Source organism: Somniosus microcephalus, chromosome 21, assembly GCF_052327205.1.
Source record: "Somniosus microcephalus isolate GS21.2 chromosome 21, FLI_Smic_1.0, whole genome shotgun sequence".
Taxonomy (NCBI): Eukaryota; Metazoa; Chordata; class Chondrichthyes; order Squaliformes; family Somniosidae; genus Somniosus; species Somniosus microcephalus.
This window is the reverse complement of record NC_141007.1, coordinates 24,012,362-24,039,426: the sequence shown is the minus strand read 5'-3', so window position 1 is coordinate 24,039,426 and position 27,065 is coordinate 24,012,362. Positions and strand designations below refer to the sequence as shown.

General features: G+C 50.3%; 1 protein-coding gene across 2 annotated transcripts in view; it reads right to left on the bottom strand.

Annotated features, from left to right (window-relative positions):
- The window catches only part of LOC147102653 (uncharacterized), a 114,917-nt gene extending 93,453 nt beyond the window's left edge, over nucleotides 1–21,464 (bottom strand). Inside the window, exons 1-4 of one of the 2 annotated variants that reach the window (XM_085963350.1) lie at nucleotides 21,262–21,464; nucleotides 9,553–9,676; nucleotides 4,605–4,694; nucleotides 3,135–3,265 (exon numbers count right to left, since the gene is read on the bottom strand). In XM_085963350.1, the coding sequence (XP_085819476.1) occupies nucleotides 3,135–3,265; nucleotides 4,605–4,694; nucleotides 9,553–9,676; nucleotides 21,262–21,299 (383 nt within the window). In that variant the 5' untranslated portion in view covers nucleotides 21,300–21,464. The remainder of the gene's footprint in view (nucleotides 1–3,134; nucleotides 3,266–4,604; nucleotides 4,695–9,552; nucleotides 9,677–21,261) is intronic. The other variant, XM_085963349.1, reaches the window with a different exon arrangement.
- Nucleotides 21,465–27,065: the final 5,601 nt, after the last annotated feature.

Below are 27,065 nucleotides of genomic sequence, written 5' to 3'. Positions count from 1 at the left end.
CCTGAGACAATGGTGGTGGGCCTTTTTCTTGAACTGCTGGTAGTGGTTTGCTGCAACTGAGTGGCTTGCTCAGCCACTTCAGAGGGTAGTTAAGAGTCACCCACATTGGTGTGGGACTGGAGTCGCATTGAAGCCACACCGGGTGTTTCTTGATTTGCCTCATCTTTTCTTATACTACCTGGTGGTGTGCTGCACTATGGCCTTTGGCTCTTCACCTCGGTGTTGTAATAATAATAATAATAAGCGCTCTACCTGCACACTCCGGTTTACATCTCTCATGCTGCAGACCTTTCACTGCTGAGAGACTGATTTGGAGAAAGAGACTGACAGGAAGGTTTATGGCCCATGACATTTCTAAGAAGTACAAGTACTTGGAGCATAATGTGCAGCGCACTCACGGGCATTCACAATGATGTCTTGACTAATTGAAAGACCCAAGACGATATATTATTTTTCCAATCAAGCCCCTTTCCTTTTCAAATCTACTCAAAAAAAAGTCCTGACACAACCCTACAATCACAGCAGTAGGATCTTGGTCACAATGTGTTGCAAGATTCTAATGTTATTTTGCTCAGACTGCCCCATGAATAAAGATGTAATTTGTATGTCCAGATCCTCCTTTCCTATTAAATGAATAACATTTATCAGGGGTTTGCAATGCAGCCTTTAAGTATTTTGTGGTTATATACTATAAATTGTACTGTGGATTGTCCCACATTTATGCGCTTTCATACTGTTACTATGCTTAACTGTCTGTAATTTAGTGCATCATGAAAATTATAGAATCCTGCAATATAATCCACTGAAGGCTAATGACTGAAGGCAGCCTGAGCTGTAAGCATGACAACAGTGTTTAATTGAGAGCTCACCATGACCTCGTGGGTCAAGGCACCAACTGGCATGGCACTTAGCAATACAAATAAAAGCCACCAAATTTATTTCCCCGTGTACTGATTTAGCCGATTGCAGCTGCCATGGTAGCAGGGATACTTAACTGACATCACTAATCCTGCACTAATGAAAGAAAGAAAAAACCAAAATCATTAGCTTGCCTGCTCCTGAACCCTATCCAGTGACAATTGTTGAAAAGCGCATTCAGTGGAGCCTTATCCTGTTCTCATCTGGCCTGTGGGCTTCAGGTGAGCACCAGATCAGGCTCAGCTGCAGAGCCTCCCATAGTTACATAACCTGCGGACATTGTCCAAGCTCACATATGAATAACAACCACTTGGAGGGTGTCTAGTGTCTGTAGAACTGTACCCTAGTGCCTTCAAGATCATTTGAGTTTTTAAAAAAAGCACACAGATTGTATTCAGTTATATACACTGAGTACAAAGCAAATGTTAACAGAAAGTTTTACTCATGTATGCAATCTTCTGTAACTGAATGTTTACAGCACTCTTTAAAAATATATATATATATATTTGAAAAACTTTTTTATAGTACAGGGATAATCCTACAATCTAGAGGTCCTAGCAGGAAGCTGCACTCACAGGAAGCCTGGGGTGGAGAACCATGGCTACAACGATGTAGCTCTCTCTATAACACCCACTCCCTTCAAGCACAGCTTCCCCACTAGGAGTGCAGAATTACCCCTTATATCTTCTGACAGCATAACAGGCATCGAACTGAGAATTCAATAGACTGTATTTACGGTTCCTGAATATTATTCTGCATGTGAATGTTTAATTAAGTTAACCAATAATGGTGGACAAAAAGGTCCAACTGGTCCATTAACTAGATGTGTACTTTATAAAAGGGGGGAAAAAGTTAGAAGATGCGATGGAAAGTACCGTTTCTCTGAAACACAAAGGAAAATGACTCAGTCAAAGGGTTCAGAATATGGAAGTACTCCACACTAATACAGAAGTACTCTGAACTAGGTGGGTGCCCGTTGCACTGCATAACAGAGTGTGTGTCTGCTTGCTGATTTCTTGGCTTGTGCACTTGTCTCAAGGGCTGCTGTGCATATTAAATCGAGGAATGCGCTAACTAAACTGTTATTCAGCAGGGTAATCAAAGAGATAGGAGTGGGAAAATGTAGCAATGGTACAAAGCTTTTTCTTTCTCGCTCTCTAGGTCCAGAACACTTAGGACTAAATTTCCTGCCCACACCCCTCGCCACAATTTATCGGTATATCTGGGGCGGGCGCAGGCAGAGACTTACTCACAGATGAGGTCCGTCGCATCACTGCCTCTCTTCCCCACCCCCCTTCCCATTTCCCACACCCCAAATTTCCTGATAGGTGGAACCGTCGGCCTAGAATGCACCAGCCCGTATAGGGGAGGGTGGACAGAAATTAAATATCAGGGAAAACAGCCTCTGACGTATTTCCCGCAGTTTCCCCTTCATTGAACATAGAATGCTTGGGCTGCCCATCAGGCCCTAGTGTTTGGTAAAGGGAGCCTCAGGAGGAAGAATCTTCAAGGTGCTCCTGCTAGCGTACTCAGACAGCAGCCATGCACAAGTCCCAGCAGTATCACAAAGTTTTCAACGGAGAGAAAAATAACAATTTTTTCAGGCAACTTGGCGGGTGCCTTCTACCTGGCCAAGACAGGCCCCCTCACCTCCCCTTCCCCAAAGACGTACCACAGCAAGTCTCTCCTCCCAGCTTGGTGAAAATCCCCTGCCTCCTGCATTCAAATTACCTTAGGACCAGAGATTTGGCCGGAGTCAGGGAAGCGTCTCTGGGAGCGAAAGTCCTACCACCTTGGACCTATACCCCATTGTAAAGCCCAGGTCTTCTAATCAAAAATTCGGAGAACCCTGCCTTGAAAACATGCTCGCTGTTTCCAGTCATCACTTCCCAGATACAGATATACATGAAATATGCTGTGTGCATGTGTCAGGTAACTTACCACGCCAGAGACTGTTTTAGCGTGCTGCCAATTATTGCCATTGGTCCTGTTGTAAATAACTCTATACTGAGTCATATGGAACAGATGCATCTGGTTTTGTAAATGGACATCATTACAGCACAGTGTAGCTTTAAACTGCATGTAAATCTTGAAAGACCATTTGTCACAGCAGCGCAGGTTGAATGTTTAAGCAGAGAAGTGCAACTAACCCAATTATAGATTCCAAACAATGTGAACATTTATCTCACAGTGAGCTACTCTTCATCAGCACCTACCTGTCTAGATTCTTGATTTGTCTGATGTTGTTACCATATAGTTTGAGTTCTGTAATTTCACAATTATTCTCCAAATTCTCAATTTCTTCTATGGAATTACAGGAAAGGTCCAAAATCTTTACTCCAGGCAACTGCATTAAAATACATTGCAGACTTTCTGAATATACTACACCCTTTGCATAACAGTAAATAAAGGTACATTTCTTTACCTGAACCAGATTTGAGAAAATTGGATGTGAAATTTTGCAACTTGAGGAGATTAATAATTGCATTACAACAGCCTGCTTCCAATCCCCATTATCTTAGCTAAAATAAGCAGGCATTTCAGAACATTGTAGGTATGCTGCTGCGTAAAGGGCATCAATAGCTTAAAGTGTTTACAGTTGCTTGCTACAAAACACTGGTCAAATCGAGCAAAGCAGCACGGGAGAAAACCACGGTAGGACGCAATTTTTAAATTTACCAAATTTGATATAGAATAGCATTAAAATCAAGATAATTCTGGGGTTGCTTTATCCTGGAATATTCCTAAACACAGTAAAATGTGCTAAGTTGAGGAACACAGCAGCATACCCTCAGTGTCTAGACTTGGTAAGCCAAATGTTATTACTGCGGCACATTGCTCAATTGTATCTGTGCCAACATGGGCTTCTATAGTACACAGACCAACTGACTTGTCTACTTCCATGAACAATAGTGCAAGATGTTTGCAGTAAACCATTATGGAGTGGGTGGGACAGTGACAATATACGCAAGCAATTTTGTAGCATCATTCCAGTCTCTTGCTCTAAATCCAAAATGCACATTTTCTTACTAAGAATTAGAAAAGGAAAGTGATCAATTTTACCATTATTATTTCACCACACTTTAGCAGGTCCAGCTCTTCATTTTATATTCAGTGAGGTGTGTTTGTATTCAGTGAGGTGTGTTTAAAGAAGTCCAAATGGAGAGAAAATTATTTATTTATTTATTTATGGACATGGATGAAAATTGCGTTCACCTGGGAGAATGAAGCTCTCATTGTTTTCATTGCCAGGGTTAACAGGTCTGAATTAGGAAAATCTTTTTTCTCAATAAACTACCTTCCCCTCTTCTCTTCCACTTCTTCTCCCCTCCCCCACCACCTAACAAGATCGATATAAAATCATACAGCACAGAAGCAGGCCATTCGGCCCATCATGCCTGTACCGGCTCTTTGAAAGAGCTGTCCAATTAGCCCCCACTGAGTGGATTATCATGAGGGGGGGGGGAAATAATTTAGTGTTCAACAAAGTGGACTGTGTCCAATGTTTACACTTTGGACTGTTGAAGGCTTATCTTGGAAAAGGCTTGGCCTATGAGGAATGAAAATCTTATCGGGGCAGAAGCACTAAACTGTGAACTTTATTCAGGAAAAGTACACACTTATTTCATGACTTAAAACAGTTTTTATGAGAAGGAAAGTATGGTAATGGAATAGTGAATGCTTACCCTTTCAAGCTTTTGTATCTTTTTGATTCCTTTTCCATGTAGATCTAACGTGTTGCCAGTCCTGCATCCATTCAACTGTTCTACCAAAAACTTGAAAAAAAAAATCAAGAACTAGTTAATGGAATATCATTGTTCTCAGTTGGGAGAACGTGTGGGCACAGCGGGTTAGACTGTGGCCTTTCATTTTGGGATTAGAATTCGGTCCAGACTGATTAAAGGTTTCCTCCGTGTACTAGCTATAAGGATCATAAGTGAAGTGAGTTTGGGGAATTACAACATTTGAGTATCCTAAAGTATAAAAGTACCCTAATTGGCAATCTCACTCGGAGAAGCAGATGTCCTTTGCATAGCTGATAAGGAAAGCCTGGAGGGATAACAGCTGTTAGAATGCATTAGTTGGAGGGCCAGAATGAGACAACATACATCTAGGATTTGTTGTCTACCATGATTGGCTTACAGGGAGGCAAGTAGTTGGTGCTGAAGCTCCGCACCTCCAACTGCAGCCACCATTCAATAGAGCATGTTTGCATGTTTTGTGTCCATAGGATAGTGATAATAGTCATGCATTTTATGACATGTTGTGCTGCTCATCATGACACATGAGGTTCCTGGTATCAGTTGTCTACCTTTCCTACCTTCAAAAAGTACTTCATTGGCTGTAAAGCGCTTTGGGACGTCCGGTGGTCGTGAAAGGCGCTATAGAAATGCAAGTCTTTCTTCTTTCTTTATTGCTTTCTTTCAAGGGCTCAAACCCATAGGGGGTGTGTCTGAGAGAATTTAAGGTGATTGGCAAAAGAACCAAAGGCGACATGAGGAAAAACGTTTTCACGCAGCAAGTGGTTCGGATCTGGAATGCACTGCCTGAAAGGGTGGTGGTGGCAGATTTAACCGTGGTTTTCAACAGGGAATTGGATAAGTACCTGAAGGGTTTCTTCAAACTGATGACCACAACATAGAATCATAGCATGGTTACAGCGCAGAAGGAGACCATTCGGCCTGTCGAGCCCATGCCGGCTCTCTGCAAGAGCACTTCAGCTAGTCCCACTCCCCCACCCTTCCCCCGTAGCCCTGCAAATATTTTCCCTTCAGGTACTTATCCAATTCCCTGTTGAAAACCACGGTTAAATCTGCCACCACCACCCTTTCGGGCAGTGCATTCCAGATCCGAACCACTTGCTGCGTGAAAATGTTTTTCCTCATGTCGTCTTTGGTTCTTTTGCCAATCACCTTAAATCTGTGTCCTCTGGTTCTCGACCCTTCCGCCAAAGGGAACAGTTTCTCTCAATCTACTCTGTCTAGACCCCTCAATATCAGAAGGAACCACTGAGGTATTCAGATTCTGTTAGCATCATATTTTCATCTATTTTTGTATTTATTGACTTACTTGCATGTTATTTCGGCTGCATACTAAGAAAAAAAAACACATCTTCTCGTGTTTCCAGTAACGACAGTCCTGTTTTTCTTTAGGTAGCTGACTTGGTCTTTCGGGAGTCAGGCTTTGCATTGCCCCAAATGTACCTGAACTCTAGCCTAAGAAGAGCATTTCCTTCTGCATATGAATTTTCTTATTCTTCACCCTCCACGCCCCTTAATCTTTAGCCAGAAGAGGACAGCAAATGTTTTGATATGTTTGCAAACTATCAGGGGGGCAATGAGCCTTTCCAAAATAATAATTAATGTTGAATTCCATTTCTTAAAAGAATGGAACAAAAATTGCTTCCATCGTAGGTTAGAGCACTTTTTCCTTCACCTTTGAGAATTGGGTTTGCATCCAGTCTAGACTAATCAGATGAAAGCACCCTCTGTCTTCGAGGTGCAAGGCTCCTATGTAAAATGTGCTTCGGCAGTCTCAAGCTAATTCCTAGTCATCGTCTTCTTCTTCTTTCTTTCTTAGGCAGTCCCTTGGAACCGAGGATGACTTGCTTCTACATTAAAAATGAGTTCTGTGGTGACTGGTGAGTCCAATGCAGGACCTACAGTCTCTGTCACAGGTGGGGCAGACGGTGGTTGAAGGGGCGGGTGGGTTTGGTGCTTGGGTTGACGTGCGCTCCTTGCGCTGCCTGTGCTTGGCTTCCGCTTGCTCCCGGCAAAGAGACTCAAGGTGTTCGGTGCCTTCCTGGATGCTTCATAGAAACATAGAAACATTGAAGATAGGAGCAGGAGTAGGCCATTCGGCCCCTCGAGCCTGCTCCGCCATTCAATGAGATCATGGCAGATCATCCAAATTCAGTACCCTGTCCCTGCTTTCTCCCCATATCCCTTGATCCCTTTAGCCTTAAGAAATATATCCAACTCCTTCTTGAATATATTTAATGAATTGGCTCTACTGCCTTCTTTGGCAGAGAATTCCACAGGTTCACCACTCTCTGGGTGAAGAAATTCCTCCTCATCTCTGTCCTAAATGGCTTACCCCTTATCCTTAGACTGACCCCTGGTTCTGGACTCCCCGACCATCGGGAACATCCTTCCAGCATCTAGTCTGTCTAGTCCTGTTAGAATTTTATAAGTTTCAATGAGATCCCCTCTCATTCTTCTAAACTCCAGCGAGTATAAGCCCAATTGACCCAATCTCTCCTCATACGTCATTCCTGCCATCCCAGGTATCAGCCTGGTGAATCTTCACTGCACTCCTTCCATGGCAAAACATCCTTCTCCTCCACTTTCTGCGGTCTTGGGCCAGGGATTCCCAGGTGTCGGTGGGGATGTTACACTTTTTCAAGGAGGCTTGGAGGGTGTCCTTGAAGCGTTTCCTCTGCCCACCTGGGGCTCTCTTGTCGTGCCGGAGCTCCGAGTAGAGCGCTAGTTTTGGGAGTCTCGTATCAGGCATGTGGACAATATGACCCATCCATCGGAGCTGATCGAGCGTGGTCAAAGCTTCGATGCTGGGGATGTTGGCCTGAGCAAGAACACTGACGTTGGTGCGCCTATCCTGCCAATGGATTTGCAGTATCTTGAGGCAGCGTTGGTGGTATGTCCACAGCACAAAACTTTGGCAAAAGTTGGCATCCTCATTCAGAGACTGCTGTGGGAAATGGATTTTTCAATTGTTAGCTATTTATTCTGTGCTGTATTTGACAGCGAATCAACATGAGGGCTGCTTTCCTCCTCTGTACAACGCAAAGGGGGAGATAGGCATGGTGAAAAATCGTGACATAAACTGAAACTGACAATTTTTTTCCCCATACTGTGCTAATCCTGGCTTTCTTCCCAAAAAGCGGAATGTGAAATTTGTAACAACGTTGCTTTTGAAATACCTGCTGTTGCATGTTAAGACTTCATTAGTTAACCTTCAAACAAAGGTGTGGCAGTATTCCACAGGAGGAAAGATTAAAACAACCCAGGTAAGAATGAGCTCATCTACTGATTCCCAGTTAATTCAACAATGGAACAGTTAAACTCTTTGGCAAAGTGCCTGCACAACGTGGACCTTGCTGCAATTGTTACATTAACTGGTCCCATGTTCCTGTCGGTGGGAGAAGGCTGCCCAGGATCTACTGAGGACTCCGTCGACTACCAGTGGGCTTTTAAACAGTCTACTGCGCCCGCTCACTAGCGCGTTGATCAACTGAGCAGCACTCTACGCACGAGCACTTTAAAAATATGGGCAGCAAACTAAAAACCCCAATGCACTGCTGAGCTGGTTTCTTCTCATTCTCCCTCGTGGGAAATTGAAAATCTGACGGTGCAGTTGCTTTTATAAAACTTTATGGCCTATAAATTCGGTGACGCCCCGCCAGCACGTTTGCGCCGGAAATTTAGCGCCCGCTGCCGAGCCAGTTGTGCCCGCCCCAAATTCACTTTCAGCGCCCCAAAGCGGAAGCGGGCGCTGGTACAGAGTGTGCCCGCCCCGCTTGGGGCGCTGAAAGTGAATTTCAGCGCTGCCGGTCCTGCTGCGCCACCCGATGCGGAGCGGCAGGCTGCTGTACTGCAGGCCTCCCCCTTCTCTTAAGGGGGAGGTGCCTGCAATGGCCGGAGCCCCGTTGAAAGTGCCGGCAAAAGAGCCCGGCACAACGGCGAAGTGCCGGGCTCCACGGAAACCAGCCGGCAATGCCGCGGGGGGGGGGGGGGGGGTGGAGGAGGCCGGGGAAGGAGGTGCGGCAGGCGGCCGCCGAAAAAGCGGCCGGCCGCACCTCCGCTTTAAATAGCGCCTCTAAGGCTGCAGCACGGCCAGGTTTTCAAAACGTTGTTAGCGGCTGCCAGGGAAGAGGCGGCCGCTACTGAAGATGGGGATCGGCGTGGTTTCGGGCGGTACTGGGGCGCTGCGCACACCGATGACGTCATCGGTGCCGGCGCAGCGCTACCGGCTTACGCCGATTTAAAGGCCCACCTAATTTCAGCGGCGACGCAACTTCCGGCGCAACCCACTCTTGCGCCCCTAAATGGGCGCAAACCCAAGGGAATTTCGCGGCCTATAAGTATAAAGAAACCCAGAACTAACCAATTAATTCATAATTTTCCAATACAGACTACATAAGCAGACAACACACGATGTTTCGATCTTGAATTTCAGTTTATTCTTTATGTTTCAAAGCTCAGAGGCTGATTATAAAAATAAGAACATATACTTTGGTTCTAATGCCGACAAATTCGCCTTTCAAAATGCATGTGGCAACTTTAGTGAATCAGACTGTTCAAATTTGCTACTCTACTCAACTTTATGCTCTCCAGACCTGGACGAACATCCCTGATCACTCACCCAGCAGAAAACATTAAAATAAAATAAATATGGTGAGATTAACATGAGCCTGTATATTCACAATTATAGGCAAGATGTTAAATCTACTTTTTTTTTGTTCTTCTCCTCAATTGAGTCAGAATGGAGGGAAAATCCATTCAAAACGCTTCTGGAATTTTAGGTTGTGCTTTCAGTTTTACTGTATTATTGCCTGCGCAGGAATTTAAGCATCTATTACAAGTTCAAATATTGTTGTATTATATTTACACCAACCGGGTCTTTGGGAGTATCCTTGTTATTTGCCGTAACATCTTTAACAGAAGCAGAAGATTTTGCCCTGGAACGGGTTGATCTTGCAGCCTGAGTGCTATGTAGCCTTTTCACTCTGGTCTGGCACCTGGGGAATGCATTAAAAAAAATATTAACCATAACTTTGAAACAAAATACAAATAGAAAAGCAAGAAAGACATGTATTTATACAGCGCCTTTCACAACCTCAGGACTTCCCAAAACACGTTACAGCCAATGGAGTCTTTTTGAAGTGTAGTCATTGTTGTAATGTAATATAGAAATGCACACATATAATGTAATCAACCTCCTAAACAGATTCTGTTTCTCTACCTCCTCATTATCCACACTTTTTTTGATTCTTCTCTCCTGAAGATGCTGACTCTGTAATCATATATATTAGACTATTTATATAGCAAATGCAAAGTGGCTCTTCATCAGACAATCAGTTGCCTTATATCCAAGTAACCAGATTCTGAAAACCTTTTTGCACGAAACAACAACAACAATTTGTATTTATATAGCGCCTTTAATGTAGTAAAACGTCCCAAGGCGTTTCACAGGAGTATTTTAAGACAACAAATTTGACACTGATCCACATAAGGATAAATTAGGACAGGTGACCAAAAGCTTGGTCAAAGTGGTGGGTGTTAAGGAGCGTCTTAAAAGGAGGAAAGAGAGGTGGAGAGGTTTAGGCAGGGAATTCCAGAACTTAGGGCCTAGGCAACAGAAGGCACAGCCACAAATGTTTGAGCGATTATAATCAGGGATGCTCAAGAGGGCAGAATTAGAGGAGCGCAGATATCTCGGGGGGTTGTGGGGCTGAAAGAGATTACAGAGATAGGGAGGGGCGAGGCCATGGAGGGATTTGAAAACAAGGATGAGAATTTTGAAATCGAGGCGCTGCTTAACCGGGAGTCAATGTAGGTCAGCGAGCACAGGGGTGATGGGCGAACGGGACTTGGTGCGAGTTACGACACGGACAGCTGAGTTTTGGATGACCTCACGTTTACGTAGGGTGGAATGTGGGAGGCCAGCCAGGAGTGCGTTGGAATAGTCAAATCCAGAGGTAACAAAGGCACGAAGGAGGGTTTCAGCAGCGGCTGAGCTGAGGCAGGGGCGGAGACGGGCGATGTTACAGAGGTGGAAGTAGGCGGTCTTTGTCATGCTGCGGCTATGTGGTCGGAAACTCATTTCAGGGTCAAATATGACACCAAGGTTGCGAACAGTGTGGTTCAGCCTCAGACAGATGTTAGGGAGAGGGATGGACTCAGTGGCTAGGGATTGGAGTTTGTGGCGGGGACTGAAAACATTGGCTTCGGTCTTCCCAAAAGACTAATAAAAGCTTCCCAAGTTCTGAGATGTTATTAAGTCCCAAGAACAGTACAGATGATTGCCGAGGTATGGGTGTCAGTAGCCTTCCATTATATCACCCAAGTGGCTCTTCTTAATGTGCAAATGTTACAAATTTCATGGGTCTACAGTTGATATTCTCTCGGGCTCCTCGTTCCCAGTCACTCCAGTAAATTGACCTCGTATCCCCCCATGATCAGATGCAATGTCCAGTATCTAATTAATCAGTAGCGTGGCCTAGGGTACCATAACAAGTGTATTGGATACTGTGATCTCACATAGAAAAGAGAAAGGGATGCAGAGAGAGAAAAAGAAAGGAAACGAGAGAGAGAGAGAGGGAGGGAGGGAGAGGGGGAAAAAAGAGAGATGTGCACGTGTGAAAGAGAGAGCAAGACACGTGCAAGAAAAACAGCTCTCTACCTCCTCCCTCAACTTTCTGGGTTTATTTTAATCGTTCCTTGGGATGTGGACATTGTTGGAAAGGCCAGCATTTATTGCCCATCCCTAATTGCCCTTGAGAAGGTGGTGGTGAGCCGCCTTCTTGAACTGCTGCTATCTGTGTGGTGAAGGTACTCCCACAGTGCTGTTAGGTAGGGAGTTCCAGGATTTTGACCCAGCGACGATGAAGGAACGGCGATATATTTCCAAGTCAGGATGGTGTGTGACTTGATGGGGAACTTGGAGGTGATGGTGTTCCCATGCACCTGCTGCCCTTTGTCCTTCTAGGTGATAGAGGTCGCGGGTTTGGGAGGTGCTGTCGAAGAAGCCTTGGTGAGTTGCTGCAGTGCATCTTGTAGATGGTGCACACTGCAGCCACGGTGCGCTGGTGGTGGAGGGATTGAATGTTTAAGGTGGTGAATGGGGTGCCAATCAAGCGGGCTGCTTTGTCCGGGATGGTCTCAAGCTTCTCGAGTGTTGTTGGAGCTGCTCTTGTGCCTTTTAGATGGTAGAAAGGATGGGAGTCAGGAGGTGAGACACTCGCCGCAGAATACGTAGCCTCTTACCTGCTCTTATGGCCACAGTATTTACATGGCTGGTCCAGTTAAGTTTCTGGTTAATGGTGATTCCCCAGGATATTGATGGTGGGGGTTTGGGCGATGGTAATGCCGTTAATGGTCAAGAGGCGGTGGTTAGACTCTTGCTTGTTGGAGATACAGGAAACTTTGGTTTATCCGGAGGTTAACTGTCCGGAATGCTCGATCCACCGGCAAAAATCAGGAGCCGTTTCGTTAGGTTTTTTTCTTCTCGTTGCTTTTTTCCACCAGTCAGGCTCTGCAAGGTCTCGCTGAAGCTGTTGCTAAGCTACAGAGACGCTTGCAAGGTACGGCCAACTGTTTAGAAGCTGTTGCTAAGCAACAGGGTTTGTTGCCAGCCGTATGTTTCAACATTAGCGCTGGTTTGTCCGGCAGTTTTGATGGGACGGCAACAGCTCGGTCCCGTCGGTGCCGAATATCACAAAGTTTCCTGTAGTCATTGCCTGGCACTTGTGTGGCACGAATGTTACTTGCCGCTTATCAGCCCAAGCCTGAATGCAGTCCAGGTCTTGCTGCGTGCAGGCATGGACTGCTTCATTAGCTGAGGAGTTGCGAATGGAACTGAACACTGTGCAATCATCAGCGAACATCCCCACTTCTGACATGATGGAGGGAAGGTCATTGATGAAGCAGCTGAGGATAGTTGGGCCTAGGACACTGCCCTGAGGAACTCCTACAACAATGTCCTGGGGCTGAGATGATTGACCTCCAACAACCACAACCATCTTTTGTGCTAGGTATGACTCCAGCCCGATTCCCATTGACTTCAGTTTTACTCGGGCTCCTTGATGCCACACTCGATCAAAGCCTTGATGTCAAGGGCAGTCACTCTCACCTCACCTCTGGAATTCAGCTCTTTTGTTCATGTTTGGACCAAGGCTGTAATGAGGTCTGGAGCAGAGTGGTCCTGGCAGAACCCAAACTGAGCATCGGTGAGCAAGTTATTGGTGAGTAAGTGCCGCTTGATAGCACTATCGACGACACCTTCCATCGCTTTACTGATTATTGAGAGTAGACTTATGGGGCGGTAATTGGCCGGATTGGATTTGTCCTGCTTTTTGTGGACAGGATATACCTGGGCAGTTTTCCACATTGTTGGGTAGATGCCAGTGTTGTAGCTGTACTGGAACAGCTTGGCTAGAGGCGCGGCTAGTTCTGGAGCACAAGTCTTCAGCACGACAGCCGGGATGTTGTCGGGACCCGTAGCCTTTGCTGTACCAGCGCGTTCAGCCATTTCTTGATATCAGATTGCCTAAAGATTGGCTTCTGTGATGGTGGGGACCTCAGGAGGAGTCCGATATGGATCATCCACTTGACACTTCTGGCTGAAGTTGGTTAGAAATGCTTCAGCCTTGTCTTCTGCACTCACGTGCTGGGCTCCGCCATCATTGAGGATGGAGATATTCATGGAGCCTCCTCCTCCCGTTAGTTGTTTAATTGTCCACCACCATTCACGACTGGATGTGGCAGGACTGCAGAGGGTTAAGGACTGACAAGCTGCCCATCAAAGTTACCACCTTGAATGACATGCTGTACCCTTGATGGGGGTTTGTGGCACCTGTATGTCTTGTTCAGTCAAGACCCCTGCCAGGCACAATGAATGTGAACCCATTGTATCTTAATTGCTAGAAATACCTAGGACAGACCTTAACAGGCATCAGTGTCTCACAGATAATGTAACATGCAAAAGTAAACAATCTGGCCTGTCTGGTGTCTGTACCTGGAAACCAGGATATCTATCCCGAGAGGTGCCGGGGGAAGGCCTTGAGAATCATTAAAGACGCGAGTCACCCCAGCCACAACCTCTTCGCCCTGCTCCTGTCCGGTAAGAGATACCGAAGCATACGGTCTCGTACCAACAGGTTTCGAAACAGCTTCTACCCCCAGGCCATAAGACTCATGAATGATTAATTTATTATTATTTATTACTGTTGTTTTATTTATTATTACTGTATTTCTATTAGTATTTTTATCATTGTTATGCCATATTTATTCCAATGTTGGGAGGACTCGTAAAAATCAACATTTCATTGTGCAGTACACACGTCTGCTGCATATATGACAAATAAAATTGAATTGAATTGTTAAATGGTTTATGTATCTCTGGGAGTTAACCCTTTGTGAGCTAAATCTACCCTTTATAACTATGGCGTAACATGAATTGAAACAAAATTCCTTCCAGGCCATATAGGTAGAAGTTCCAAAATAGTACAGTGGGCCTACACAGGAAGTCTCATCAGGCTATTTGACTGCAAAGGGCAAGGTTCTGTCCTGACCCGATGTCCACACGCATACTTTCCAGCAAGAATCATTGGATAGCTAACAGGAATGAGATCCCTGGCTGATTTTTCTCCCCATTCTAACTCAGCAGGTAGAAGATGAATTGAGGCACCCCAACTGCAACCCAATTGAAATCTGCTAAAACAGCACAGACTGGGGGGAGGGTGGGGGTCAAACATGGGATGTTCCTGGTCTGTATAGCTCAGTAATGCATTTACCCACAACACCATCAGGAAACTCAAAATCTACAACTTTAATTAAAATAAACAAAAACGGGAATACACACACGTGATATGAACAAACAACTAATTACAACAGAAAAAGCTGGAAAAACTCAGCAGGCCAGGCAACATCCGTGCAGCGAGAAACAAAGTTAACGTTTCAGGTCGAAACCCTTCTTTCAGATTTCCAGCATCCGCAGTATTTTGCTATCGTAAACAACTAAATACTCCTGACCCCGTCACAATACAGGGCCCTGAGCCCCCGTCACAATACAGGGCCCCGAGCCCTCGTCACAATACAGGGCTGCGAGCCCCGGGATCAATACAGAGCCCCGGTCACAATACAGGGCCCCGAGCCCCGGTCACAATACAGGGCCGCGAGCCCCGGGATCAATACAGGGCCCCGAGCCCTGGGATCAATACAGGGCCCCGAGCCCCGGTCACAATACAAGGCCCTGAGCCCCGGGATCAAAACAGAGCCCCGAGCCCCGGGATCAAAACAGAGCCCCGAGCCCCGGTCACAATACAGGGCCTTGAGCCCCGGGATCAATACAGGGCCCCGAGCCCCAGGATCAATACAGATCCCCGAGCCCCGGGATCAATACAGGGCCCTGAGCCCCCGTCACAATACAGGGCCCCGAGACCCCGTCACAATACAGGGCCTTGAGCCCTGGGATCAATACAGGGCCCCGAGCCCCGGGATCAATACAGAGCCCCGGGATCAATACAGGGCCCTGAGCCCCCGTCACAATACAGGGCCCCGAGCCCCAGGATCAATACAGGGCCCTGAGCCCCAGGATCAATACAGGGCCCCGAGCCCCGGGATCAATACAGGGCCCTGAGCCCCCGTCACAATACAGGGCCCTGAGCCCCCGTCACAATACAGGGCCCCGAGCCCTGGGATCAATACAGGGCCCTGAGCCCCCATCACAAAACAGGGCCCTGAGCCCCGGGATCAATACAGGGCCCCGAGCCCCGGGATCAATACAAGGCCCTGAGCCCCGGGATCAATACAGGGCCCCGAGCCCCGGGATCAATACAGGGCCCTGAGCCCCGGGATCAATACAGGGCCCCGAGCCCCGGGATCAATACAGGGCCCCGAGCCCCGGGATCAATACAGGGCCCCGAGCCCCGGGATCAATACAGGGCCCCGAGCCCCGGGATCAATACAGGGCCCCGAGCCCCGGGATCAATACAGGGCCCCGAGCCCCGGGATCAATACAGGGCCCCGAGCCCCGGGATCAATACAGGGCCCCGAGCCCCGGGATCAATACAGGGCCCCAAGCCCCGGTCACAGTACAGGACCCCGGGCACAATACAATGCTTCAATTTTAAAAAACAAGAATGGAAATACACACGTGACGTGAACAACCATCCAAACACTCTGACGAAGGGTCATCGACCTGAAACGTTAACTCTGTTTCGCTCTCCACAGATGCTGCCTGACCTGCTGAGTATTGCCAGCATTTTCTGTTTTCATCCAAACACTCATCTTCCTGCATCTTTTTGGCAATACTTTACAGTCAGAGAATATATGGGTAATGGAAAAATTTTTAAAAATTGACTTGTAATTGCATAAATTAACTCATGAAATGTCTCATGCTGGTTTATCTGCGTAGATGGCAGACAATGCAAACATTAGTCATGGCCATCAGCCACTCTAAAAGGCCTGCTACAATTCGTGCAGTGTTTGAAGCCTTTCTGATGGCTCAAATAGGTATTTTGCAAACTATTAGACTGAGACAAGTAGTGAGTAATGGATAGCAATAGGCATCAACTGGAACAGCTGGCATTGGCTGTGACAGTTTATGTGGATTAATAATACAACTGTTGGTGGCTATGCATCAAGCAACAGCACAGAATGACGGTGACCATATTTTTGATGAAAAATTTAATTTGAAAATATGTCTATAAACAATTAAAACTGAACTGAAGAAATTTTCAAAACCTATCTACAATTAACAAATCAAGAAAAACTATCAACAAACGAGACCTCAACAACTCACGACTGATAAACTACAAGAACACAGACGTAAAAAACGTTGATGAAAAGTACATTGTCACTCTGACAGGCTGTGGCCTTTTATATGGCGCGAGGGGCGGGGCCACAATGGTCAGTGCTGGCCCATATCAAAAACATCACCTGGAAACGTCACCCACCATGCTTTCCCCAGAAAACCTTGACCCGACTGCAGTGTGCGCACAGGAGGTTGAATGAAGAACTCTGCGTTGTCAAGATAAAGTTGCCAGAACTTATTTCCTTTATTGCTTCAGAAAATGAAGCCTCCATCTCCACCCAAACATGAGCAAAAGCACAATACCAGGGCCCCGAGCACAATACCAGGGCTCCGGGCACAATACCAGGCCACGAGCACAATACCAGGGCTCCGGGAACAATACCAGGCCACGAGCACAATACCAGGGCTCCGGGAAGAATACCAGGCCACGAGCACAATGCCTAAGGACACAATACCAGGGACACCGGGCAGCATACCAGGGACCCCGGGCACAATACCAGGGCCCCCGGGCACAATACCAGGGCCCCCAGGCACAATACCAGGGCCCCCGAGCACAATACCAGGGACCCCGGACACAATACCAGGGACCCCGAGCACAATACCAGGGACCCCGGACACAATACCAGGGCCTAAGGACACAATACCAGGGCCCCGGGCACAATACCAGGGACTCCGGGCATAATACCAGGGGCCCCGGGCACAATACCAGGGGCCCCGGGCACAATACCAGGGGCCCCGGGCACAATACCAGGGACCCCGGGCACAATACCAGGGACCCCGGGCACAATACCAGGGCCCCGGGCACAATACCAGGGCCCCGGACACAATACCAGGGCCCCGAGCACAATACCAGGGCCCCGAGCACAATACCAGGGCCTCCAGGCACAATACCAGGGCCTAAGGACACAATACCAGGGGCCCCGGGCACAATACCAGGGGCCCCGGGCACAATACCAGGGACCCCGGGCACAATACCAGGGCCCCGGGCACAATACCTGGGCCCCCGGGCACAATACCTGGGCCCCCGACACAATACCAGGGGTCCCGGGCACAATACCATGGGCCCCGGGCCCAATACCAGGGACCCCCGGGCACAATACCAGGGACCCCCGGGCACAATACCAGGGACCCCGGGCACAATACCAGGGACCCCGGGCACAATACCAGGGACCCCGGGCACAATACCAGGGACCCCGGGCACAATACCAGGGACCCCGGGCACAAAACCAGGGGCTCCCGGGCACAATACCAGGGCCCCCGGGCAGAAGACCAGGGACCCCGGGCACAATACCAGGGACCCCGGGCACAATACCAGGGACCCCGGGCACAATACCAGGGCCTAAGGACACAATACCAGGGCCCCGGGCACAAGACCAGGGCCTAAGGACACAATACCAGGGACCCCGAGCACAATACCAGGGCCCCGGGCACAATACCAGGGCCCCCGAGCTCAATACCAGTGCCCCGGGCACAATACCAGGGCCCCCAAGCTCAATACCAGGGCCCCCGGGCACAATACCAGGGCCCCCGAGCTCAATACCAGGGGCCCCGGGCACAATACCAGGGGCCCCGGGCACAATACCAGGGCCCCCGAGCTTAATACCAGGGGCCCCGGACACAATACCAGGGCCCCCGGGCACAATACCAGGGCCCCAAGCACAATACCAGGGCCTAAGGACACAATACCAGGGCCCCGGGCACAAGACCAGGGCCTAAGGACACAATACCAGGGACCCCGAGCACAATACCAGGGCCCCGGGCACAATACCAGGGCCCCGGGCACAAAACCAGGGCCTAAGGACACAATACCAGGGACCCCGGGCACAATACCAGGGACCCCGGACACAATACCAGGGCCCCGGGCACAATTCCAGGGCCCCCGAGCTCAATACCAGGGCCCCGAGCACAATACCAGGGCCCCCAAGCTCAATACCAGGGCCCCCGGGCACAATACCAGGGCCCCCGAGCTCAATACCAGGGGCCCCGGGCACAATACCAGGGCCCCCGAGCTTAATACCAGGGGCCCCGGACACAATACCAGGGCCCCCGGGCACAATACCAGGACCCCGGGCACAATACCAGGGCCCCCGAGCTCAATACCAGGGCCCCGAGCACAATACCAGGGCCCCGAGCACAATACCAGGGCCCCGAGCACAATACCAGGGCCCCGAGCACAATACCAGGGCCCCCAGGCACAATACCAGGGACCCCGGGCACAATACCAGGGCATTGGACACAATACCAGGGCCCCCGAGCTCAATACCAGGGCCCCCGGGCACAATACCAGGGCCCCCGAGCTCAATACCAGGGGCCCCGGGCACAATACCAGGGCCCCCGAGCTTAATACCAGGGGCCCCGGACACAATACCAGGGCCCCCGGGCACAATACCAGGGCCCCCGAGCTCAATACCAGGGCCCCCGAGCTCAATACCAGGGCCCCCGAGCACAATACCAGGGCCCCGAGCACAATACCAGGGCCCCGAGCACAATACCAGGGCGCCGAGCACAATACCAGGGCCCCCAGGCACAATACCAGGGCCCCGGGCACAATACCAGGGCCCCGGGCACAATACCAGGGACCCCGGGCACAATACCAGGGCATTGGACACAATACCAGGGCCCCCGAGCACAATACCGGGGCCCCCGGGCACAATACCGGGGCCCCCGAGCTCAATACCAGGGCCCCCGGGCACAATACCAGGGCCCCCGAGCTCAATACCAGGGGCCCCGGGCACAATACCAGGGCCCCCGAGCTTAATACCAGGGGCCCCGGACACAATACCAGGGCCCCCGGGCACAATACCAGGGCCCCCGAGCTCAATACCAGGGCCCCCGAGCACAATACCAGGGCCCCGAGCACAATACCAGGGCCCCGAGCACAATACCAGGGCGCCGAGCACAATACCAGGGCCCCCAGGCACAATACCAGGGCCCCGGGCACAATACCAGGGACCCCGGGCACAATACCAGGGCATTGGACACAATACCAGGGCCCCCGAGCACAATACCAGGGCCCCCGGGCACAATACCAGGGCCTCCGGGCACAATACCAGGGCCCCCGAGCTCAATACCAGGGCCCCCGAGCTCAATACCAGGGCCCCCGAGCTCAATACCAGGGCCCCCGAGCTCAATACCAGGGCCCCCGAGCTCAATACCAGGGCCCCCGAGCTCAATACCAGGGCCCCCGAGCTCAATACCAGGGCCCCCGAGCACAATACCAGGGCCCCGGGCACAATACCAGGGGCCCCGCGCACAATACCAGAGTCCCCGGGCACAATACCAGGGCCCCCGAGCGCAATACCAGGGCCCCGGGCGCAATACCAGGGACCCCGGGCACAATACCCGGGCCCCCAGGCACAATGCCACGGCCCCCAGGCACAATACCAGGGACCCCGGGCACAATACCAGGGCCCGGGCACAATACCAGGGGCCCCGGACACAATACCAGGGGCCCCGGACACAATACCAGGGACCCCGGACACAATACCAGGGACCCCGGACACAATACCAGGGACCCCGGACACAATACCAGGGACCCCGGACACAATACCAGGGACCCCGGACACAATACCAGGGACCCCGGACACAATACCAGGGACCCCGGACACAATACCAGGGACCCCGGACACAATACCAGGGACCCCGGACACAATACCAGGGACCCCGGACACAATACCAGGGCCCCCGCGCACAATGACACGGCCCCCAGGCACAATACCTGGGACCCCGGGCACAATACCAGGGCCCGGGCACAATACCAGGGGCCCCGGGCACAATACCAGGGACCCCGGGCACAATACCAGGGACCCCGGGCACAATACCAGGGACCCCGGACACAATACCAGGGACCCCGGACACAATACCAGGGACCCCGGACACAATACCAGGGACCCCGGACACAATACCAGGGACCCCGGACACAATACCAGGGACCCCGGACACAATACCAGGGACCCCGGACACAATACCAGGGACCCCGGACACAATACCAGGGACCCCGGACACAATACCAGGGCCCGGGCACAATACCAGGGACCCCGGACACAATACCAGGGACCCCGGACACAATACCAGGGACCCCGGACACAATACCAGGGACCCCGGACACAATACCAGGGACCCCGGACACAATACCAGGGACCCCGGACACAATACCAGGGACCCCGGACACAATACCAGGGACCCCGGACACAATACCAGGGACCCCGGACACAATACCAGGGACCCCGGACACAATACCAGGGACCCCGGACACAATACCAGGGACCCCGGACACAATACCAGGGACCCCGGACACAATACCAGGGACCCCGGACACAATACCAGGGACCCCGGACACAATACCAGGGCCCCGGGCACAATACCAGGGCCCCCGAGCTCAATAACAGGGCCCCGAGCTCAATAACAGGGCCCCGAGCTCAATACCAGGGACCCCGGGCACAATACCAGGGACCCCGAGCACAATGCCAGGCACCCCGAGCACAATACCAGGGCCCCTGAGCACAATACCAGGGCCCCGAGCACAATACCAGGGCCCCTGAGCTCAATACCAGGGCCCCCGAGCTCAAAAGCAGGGCCCCCGAGCACAATACCAGGGACCCCGGGCACAATACCAGGGACCCCGGGCACAATACCAGGGACCCCGAGCACAATACCAGGGCCCCCGGGCAGAAGTCCAGGGACCCCGGGCACAATACCAGGGCCCCCGGGCACAATACCGGGGCCCCCGGACACAATAGCAGGGACCCCGGGCACAATAGCAGGGACCCCGGGGCCTGGTACTCTTACCCGACAGCCGACGATGCTCCAACTTCACTCCTCGCCATTGGAGCCCGGAGCCGCGGCCAGCCTGCTCGGTGATTGTCCGGACACCGAACCCCGGCTGGAGGTGGAACCCGGGCCCAGCCGTTGCCTAGCGACAGAGGCGCGTCCCTGGTAACCGCTCCCGGGGCATGCTGGGACTCTCGCGCCGCCGACGCCGGGCCGAGGCGCGCACGCGCACTGAGCACCAGCCCTTGCCTGCAGAGTCTGAGTGCAACAGGGGTCCCAGGCTCAGTGCAAGGAGCGGGGATAGAGACATTGCCAGCTATCCATGACTTAAAGCATGCACTGTAATGTATGCACAATGCATTCTGGCATTCTGTTTGATCAATGATTTATAATGTAAATAAATAGAAAAATATGATTCTGTGCTCCCTCTCCCCCCGCCCCCAGTGGCTCAGTTGTTAAAGCCAGCTTGTATCCGAGCCAAAAGCAAAATACTGCGGATGCTGGAAATCTGAAATATAAACAGAAAATGCTGCAAACGTTCAGGTCAGGCAGCGTCTGTGGAGAGAGAAACAAAGTTGACATTTCAGAACTGATGAAAGGTCATCGACCTGAAATGTTAATTCTGGCCGCGAATTTGCCGGCGCTCAGAGGGCGGGTCGGGAGTAAAAATCTAAATGATTGAAGGCAGGTTGCTGTAGTGTATGTACCTTTAAGGGGAGAACTACCTTTTACAGCTCCTGTATACTGTAGTACCGGCAGTGACCACACCTGTATATAAACCCTGAGTAGGGATCTGTACTGTTAGTTTTTGGGTGACTCTCATCCAGTAAACACCTGTTGATTGTTCCTCTGCAGTCTCTGTCGATTTATTGAAGGACACCATACATCAAGATTCACGGATTTAACATTGGCGACGAGTGGATTCAAACCTACCTGCAACTCTGCATCACCTCCCAGGGATTCGCTCCTGGAGAGCAGTGAAAGGGGAAGGCCGAGTCCAGAAGTGCGGGCATCGACCATCCAGAGAGGACTTGAGCATCACAGAGGAGGCTGTGGAGAGCTGGACTTGGTTCTCCAGTCGCGACGATCCACCGCAGAGGGCTGGCAGCAGGTACGGCGCAGACCCTTCCCGGACAGCGGCGGCTGGAGCCGACCGACGGCACAGAAAAAGGCCGAGCAGCGTTGACGGGTTAAGAGAGAGGGTAAAGCGCACAGGGCGCAGCCGGGGTTGAAGACCAAGCGGCGTCAACGAGAGAGGGTAAAGCGCACAGGGCGCAGCCGGGGTTGAAGACCGAGCGGCGTCGACGGAAAAAAAAAGAGAGAGAGGGTAAAGCGCACAGGGCGCAGCCGTGGTTCAGGACCGAGCGGCGTCAACGAGAGAGGCGTGCAGGAAAACGTGCAGAGCGCGGCCGATGTTCAAGGGCTGAACAGCGTCTGCGGGAGAAGAAAGGAAAGCGTGGAAGACGCCATTTTGAGCCAGCGGAGAAGAAGGGAGAGCGCGGGAGACGCCATTTTTAGCCAGTCTAACCACACCCAGTGATGCCGAAGAGTGGCAGTGTCACAGCGTTCGACAATGAAGTCGAAGATTGGGCGACATATGTAGAACGCATAGAAGTGTACTGCAAGGTGAATGAAGTGCCAGATGCCAGGAAAGCACTGGTATTGTTGAATTCCATGGGCGCAAAAACGTATGGCTTACTGCGAAACCTAGTAACCCCAGAGAAGCCAATGGAAAAGGATTTTGAAAGCATGGTGGCAATCCTACAGGACCACTTAAACCCCACACCGCTGCTGATAGCAGAAAGATTTAAGTTTCACAAAAGGAACCAGCATAAAGGTGAAAGTAATGCTGAGTATTTAACGGAACTGCGCAAGCTATCGAAACACTGCCAGTTTGGAACGGGACTAGCAGATACTTTAAGGGACAAGTTTGTGTGTGGGCTTCAAAGTAAAGGAACCCAGAAATGGCTTCTATCAGAAAAGGATCTTACGCTGGACAAGGCTTTCAGCATGGCAGTATCACACAAAGCAGCCACATGGGGCGCCTCAGAGATACAACGGAGACCGCAAGAATATGGCACAAATGAAATGTCATATGGAGCAGTGAAGTGTTATCGCTGCGGCAGAACAACACACGACCATAAGGATTGTTGGTTCAAGGACCAAGTGTGCAGACAGTGTGGAAAGGTAGGACACATAGCAAGAGTCTGCAGGTCGGGAAAGAAAACCAGCAGCAAGAAATCTCCACAGGAGAAGTACAAAAAGGTACATAAGGTGACGGAGAGTAGTTCAGACGAACAGAAAAGTGATACAGACTCCGGAAGCAAGGAGCTGGGTTGTCTGAAACTACATAATGTAATCAAAATGGAGGATCACCAAACTATCTGGGTCACGCTCAAGATAGATGGAGTCCAAGTGAAAATGGAATTGGACACAGGATCAGCCCTAACAGTCATAAACCGAAGGGACTACAAGCGGCTATTCTCACATATACCCTTGAGAGATACAGAGATTGTCTTGAAGACGTACACGGGGCAAAAAGTCTACCCCAAAGGAAAAATAAGGGTGAACGTGATATACAACGGCAAGGAAACACCAAAAATGGACCTATATGTATTGCCAGATGGAGGACCACCACTACTAGGACGTGAATGGATCCGGAAGATACAGTTAGATTGGCATGCCATACAAGCACTGACGGTAGATGCCAAAAAGGATGACGACGTCACACCTGGACGACTGTCAAAAATGCTAACTGACGCACAAGAAGTGTTCCAGGAGGGACTCGGAACACTAAAAGGCATAACAGCGACAATCAAAATAGAGGAAAATACAAGCCCAAAGTTTTTTAAGGCCAGACCGGTGCCTTATGCGATCCGCCCAGCCGTCGAAGCAGAGCTGGAAGGTTTGGAACGTTCTGGAGTACTGTCCAAAGTGGACTGGAGCGAGTGGGCTACACCCATCGTTCCTGTAATGAAGAGGTCATTGAGTAATATGCCTGGGGAACCAAAGAAGGTTCGCATCTGTGGGGACATTAAGGTGACAGTGAACCCAGTCCTTCATACGGTACAATATCCGCTTCCACGGATTGAAGATATTTTCGCCTCGCTATCTGGAGGAAAACACTTCACTAAGATTGATCTGGCCCAGGCGTACCTGCAAATGGAGGTAGAAGAAGCCTCGAAACAGTACCTCACGATCAACACTCATAAAGGTCTCTACGAATACAACCGGCTGGTGTTCGGGGTAGCATCAGCTCCGGCTATTTGGCAAAGGGCAATGGCTCAAGCCTCCAGCACGGTGGCATAGTGGTTAGCACTGTTGCCTCACAGCGCCAGGGACCCGGGTTCAAATCCGGCCTCGGGCGACTGTGTGGAGTTTGCACATTCTCCCCGTGTTTGCGTGGGTTTCCTCCGGGTGCTCCGGTTTCCTCCTACAGTCCAAAGATGTGCGGGTTAGGTTGATTGGCTATCATAAATTGACCCTTAGTGTTAGGGGGATTAAATACGTGGGGTTACAGGGATAGGGTGGGATATGTGTTGGTGTAGGGGTTACGGGGATCGGGTGGGATATGTGTCGGTGTAGGCTCGATGGACCGAAATGGCCTCTATCTGCACTGTGGCGTTTCTGTGATTCTGATTCTGAAGTCCTGCAAGGGATTCCAGGGACCCAGTGTTATTTGGACGACATCCTGGTCACGGGCAAAAATGACAGTGATCACCTCGCCAACCTGGAGCAGGTGCTCACTAGATTGAAGGAATATGGGCTCCAAGCTAATCGCCACAAATGCGAGTTTTTCCAGGAGCAGATCTCGTATTGTGGCCACGTTATTGATGAAGAGGGGTTACATAAGTCCCCTGAAGAGATTGAGGCAGTAGTCAAGGCTCCAGCACCGGAAAATGTGTCACAACTGAGGTCGTACCTCGGGCTGGTGAACTACTACCATAAGTTCTTGCCGAATTTGTCTACAGTACTACACCCACTGAACACCCTACTGCAAACGGGGGTACCATGGAAGTGGAATGACGAATGTAAACGAGCTTTCCAGAAGTGCAAAGAATTGATCACATCAAAAGAGGTGTTGGCTCATTTCAACCCAGCACTACCAATTCGGGTGGTGTGTGATGCATCACCCTATGGTATTGGAGTGGTGCTGCCGCACAAATTCCCGGACGGCTTGGAGAGGCCAGTAGCCTTTGCGTCTCGGTCACTAACCTCAGCCGAGCGTAACTACGCCCAGATTGACAGGGAGGCCCTCAGCCTAGTGTGGGGAGTGAAAAAGTTCAACCGCTATCTGCACGGGCAGAAGTTCACCTTGCTGACTGACCACCAACCACTTGTCTCCATCTTTAATCCAAAGAAGGGCGTTCCGGTGATGACTGCGCAATGGCTACAAAGATGGTCCCTTTTTCTAGGGGCGAACCAATATGAAATAGAGTATAAGGGCACGAAACAGCATGGAAACGCTGATGGGCTATCATGCCTGCCACTGCCTACTGCAGAGGAAGCACCAGCAGTGGATCCTGTCGAAATATTTTATTCGACTATAATTGAACGCTTGCCAGTAACGCGGATATAGAGAAGGAGACCCGAAATGACCCGACACTGTCTCGGGTATATGATTTGACGGTGAAGGGATGGCCAACACATGGCGACTCACTGTTGCCAGCATTCTCATCCAGAAGAGAACAGCTGTCAGTATGCCAGGGGACCTTGATGTGTGGATCCCAAGTGGTAATTCCACCCAAGTTAAGGGAGAGAGTGCTCAATGAGCTTCACGAAGGTCATCTGGGAGGGGTGAAAAGCAAATCGAGGACCTGACAAAGAGCTGCTCAGGATGCCAGAAGGTCCAAAATGCACCACCACATGCCCCTCTACACCCATGGGAGTGGCCCTCCTCTCCATGGCAACGGGTGCATATTGATTTTGCTGGTCCATTCATGGACTCAATGTTCTTAATAGCCGTGGATGCGCACTCGAAATGGCCTGAGGTGATCAAAATGTCCTCCACCACCACGGAGAAAACGATTGCAGTCCTACGGACCATATTTGCCAGGAACGGCTTGCCAGAGCAGATTTGCTCTGATAACGGACTACAGTTTGTGTCCGAAGAGTTTCGGAAATTTATGAGAAGGAATGGGGTAAGGCATTACACATCCACCCCGTATCATCCAGCCACAAATGGATTGGCTGAGAGGTTCGTACAAACCTTTAAAAAGGCAGTAAGGGCCATGTGCGATGACGACATTCCACTGCAGCATAAGGTGGACAATTTCCTGTTAGCCTACAGAAATGCGACACATGCAGTTACCAACCAGACCCCGGCCATGATGTTCTTTAACCGAAGGTTGAGATCTCGTCTGGATTTGCTCAGACCAAATGTACGAAGAAATGTTGAGAATAAGCAATTCCAGCACATCAATGAGAAGCCAACAAGGAGCTTCAATGTAGGGCAACCAGTCTTGGCCCGCGACTACCGAACAGAGAAATGGCAACCAGGAACGATATGCACACGGCAGGGGCCACTAATATACACAGTGGATGTTGGGGAGAACATTGTGAGACGCCATGTCGACCAGATCCTAGCGTCACAGGAACGAGTCAACCCCATGTCTCGCGTACCTGGTGATGAACCCGACATACAGGTAGCATCTACCCCAGAAACAGTAGCATTGGAAGCTGATGAACCAACCGACGACAGGGGGGCAGAATCACCTCCGCACCAAGAGCAAGACACTCAGGAAAGGCGCTATCCAGAAAGGATCAGGAAGCCGCCCCAAAGACTGAATTTATAAATGGACTATTTTCAGTTAATGTTGCAT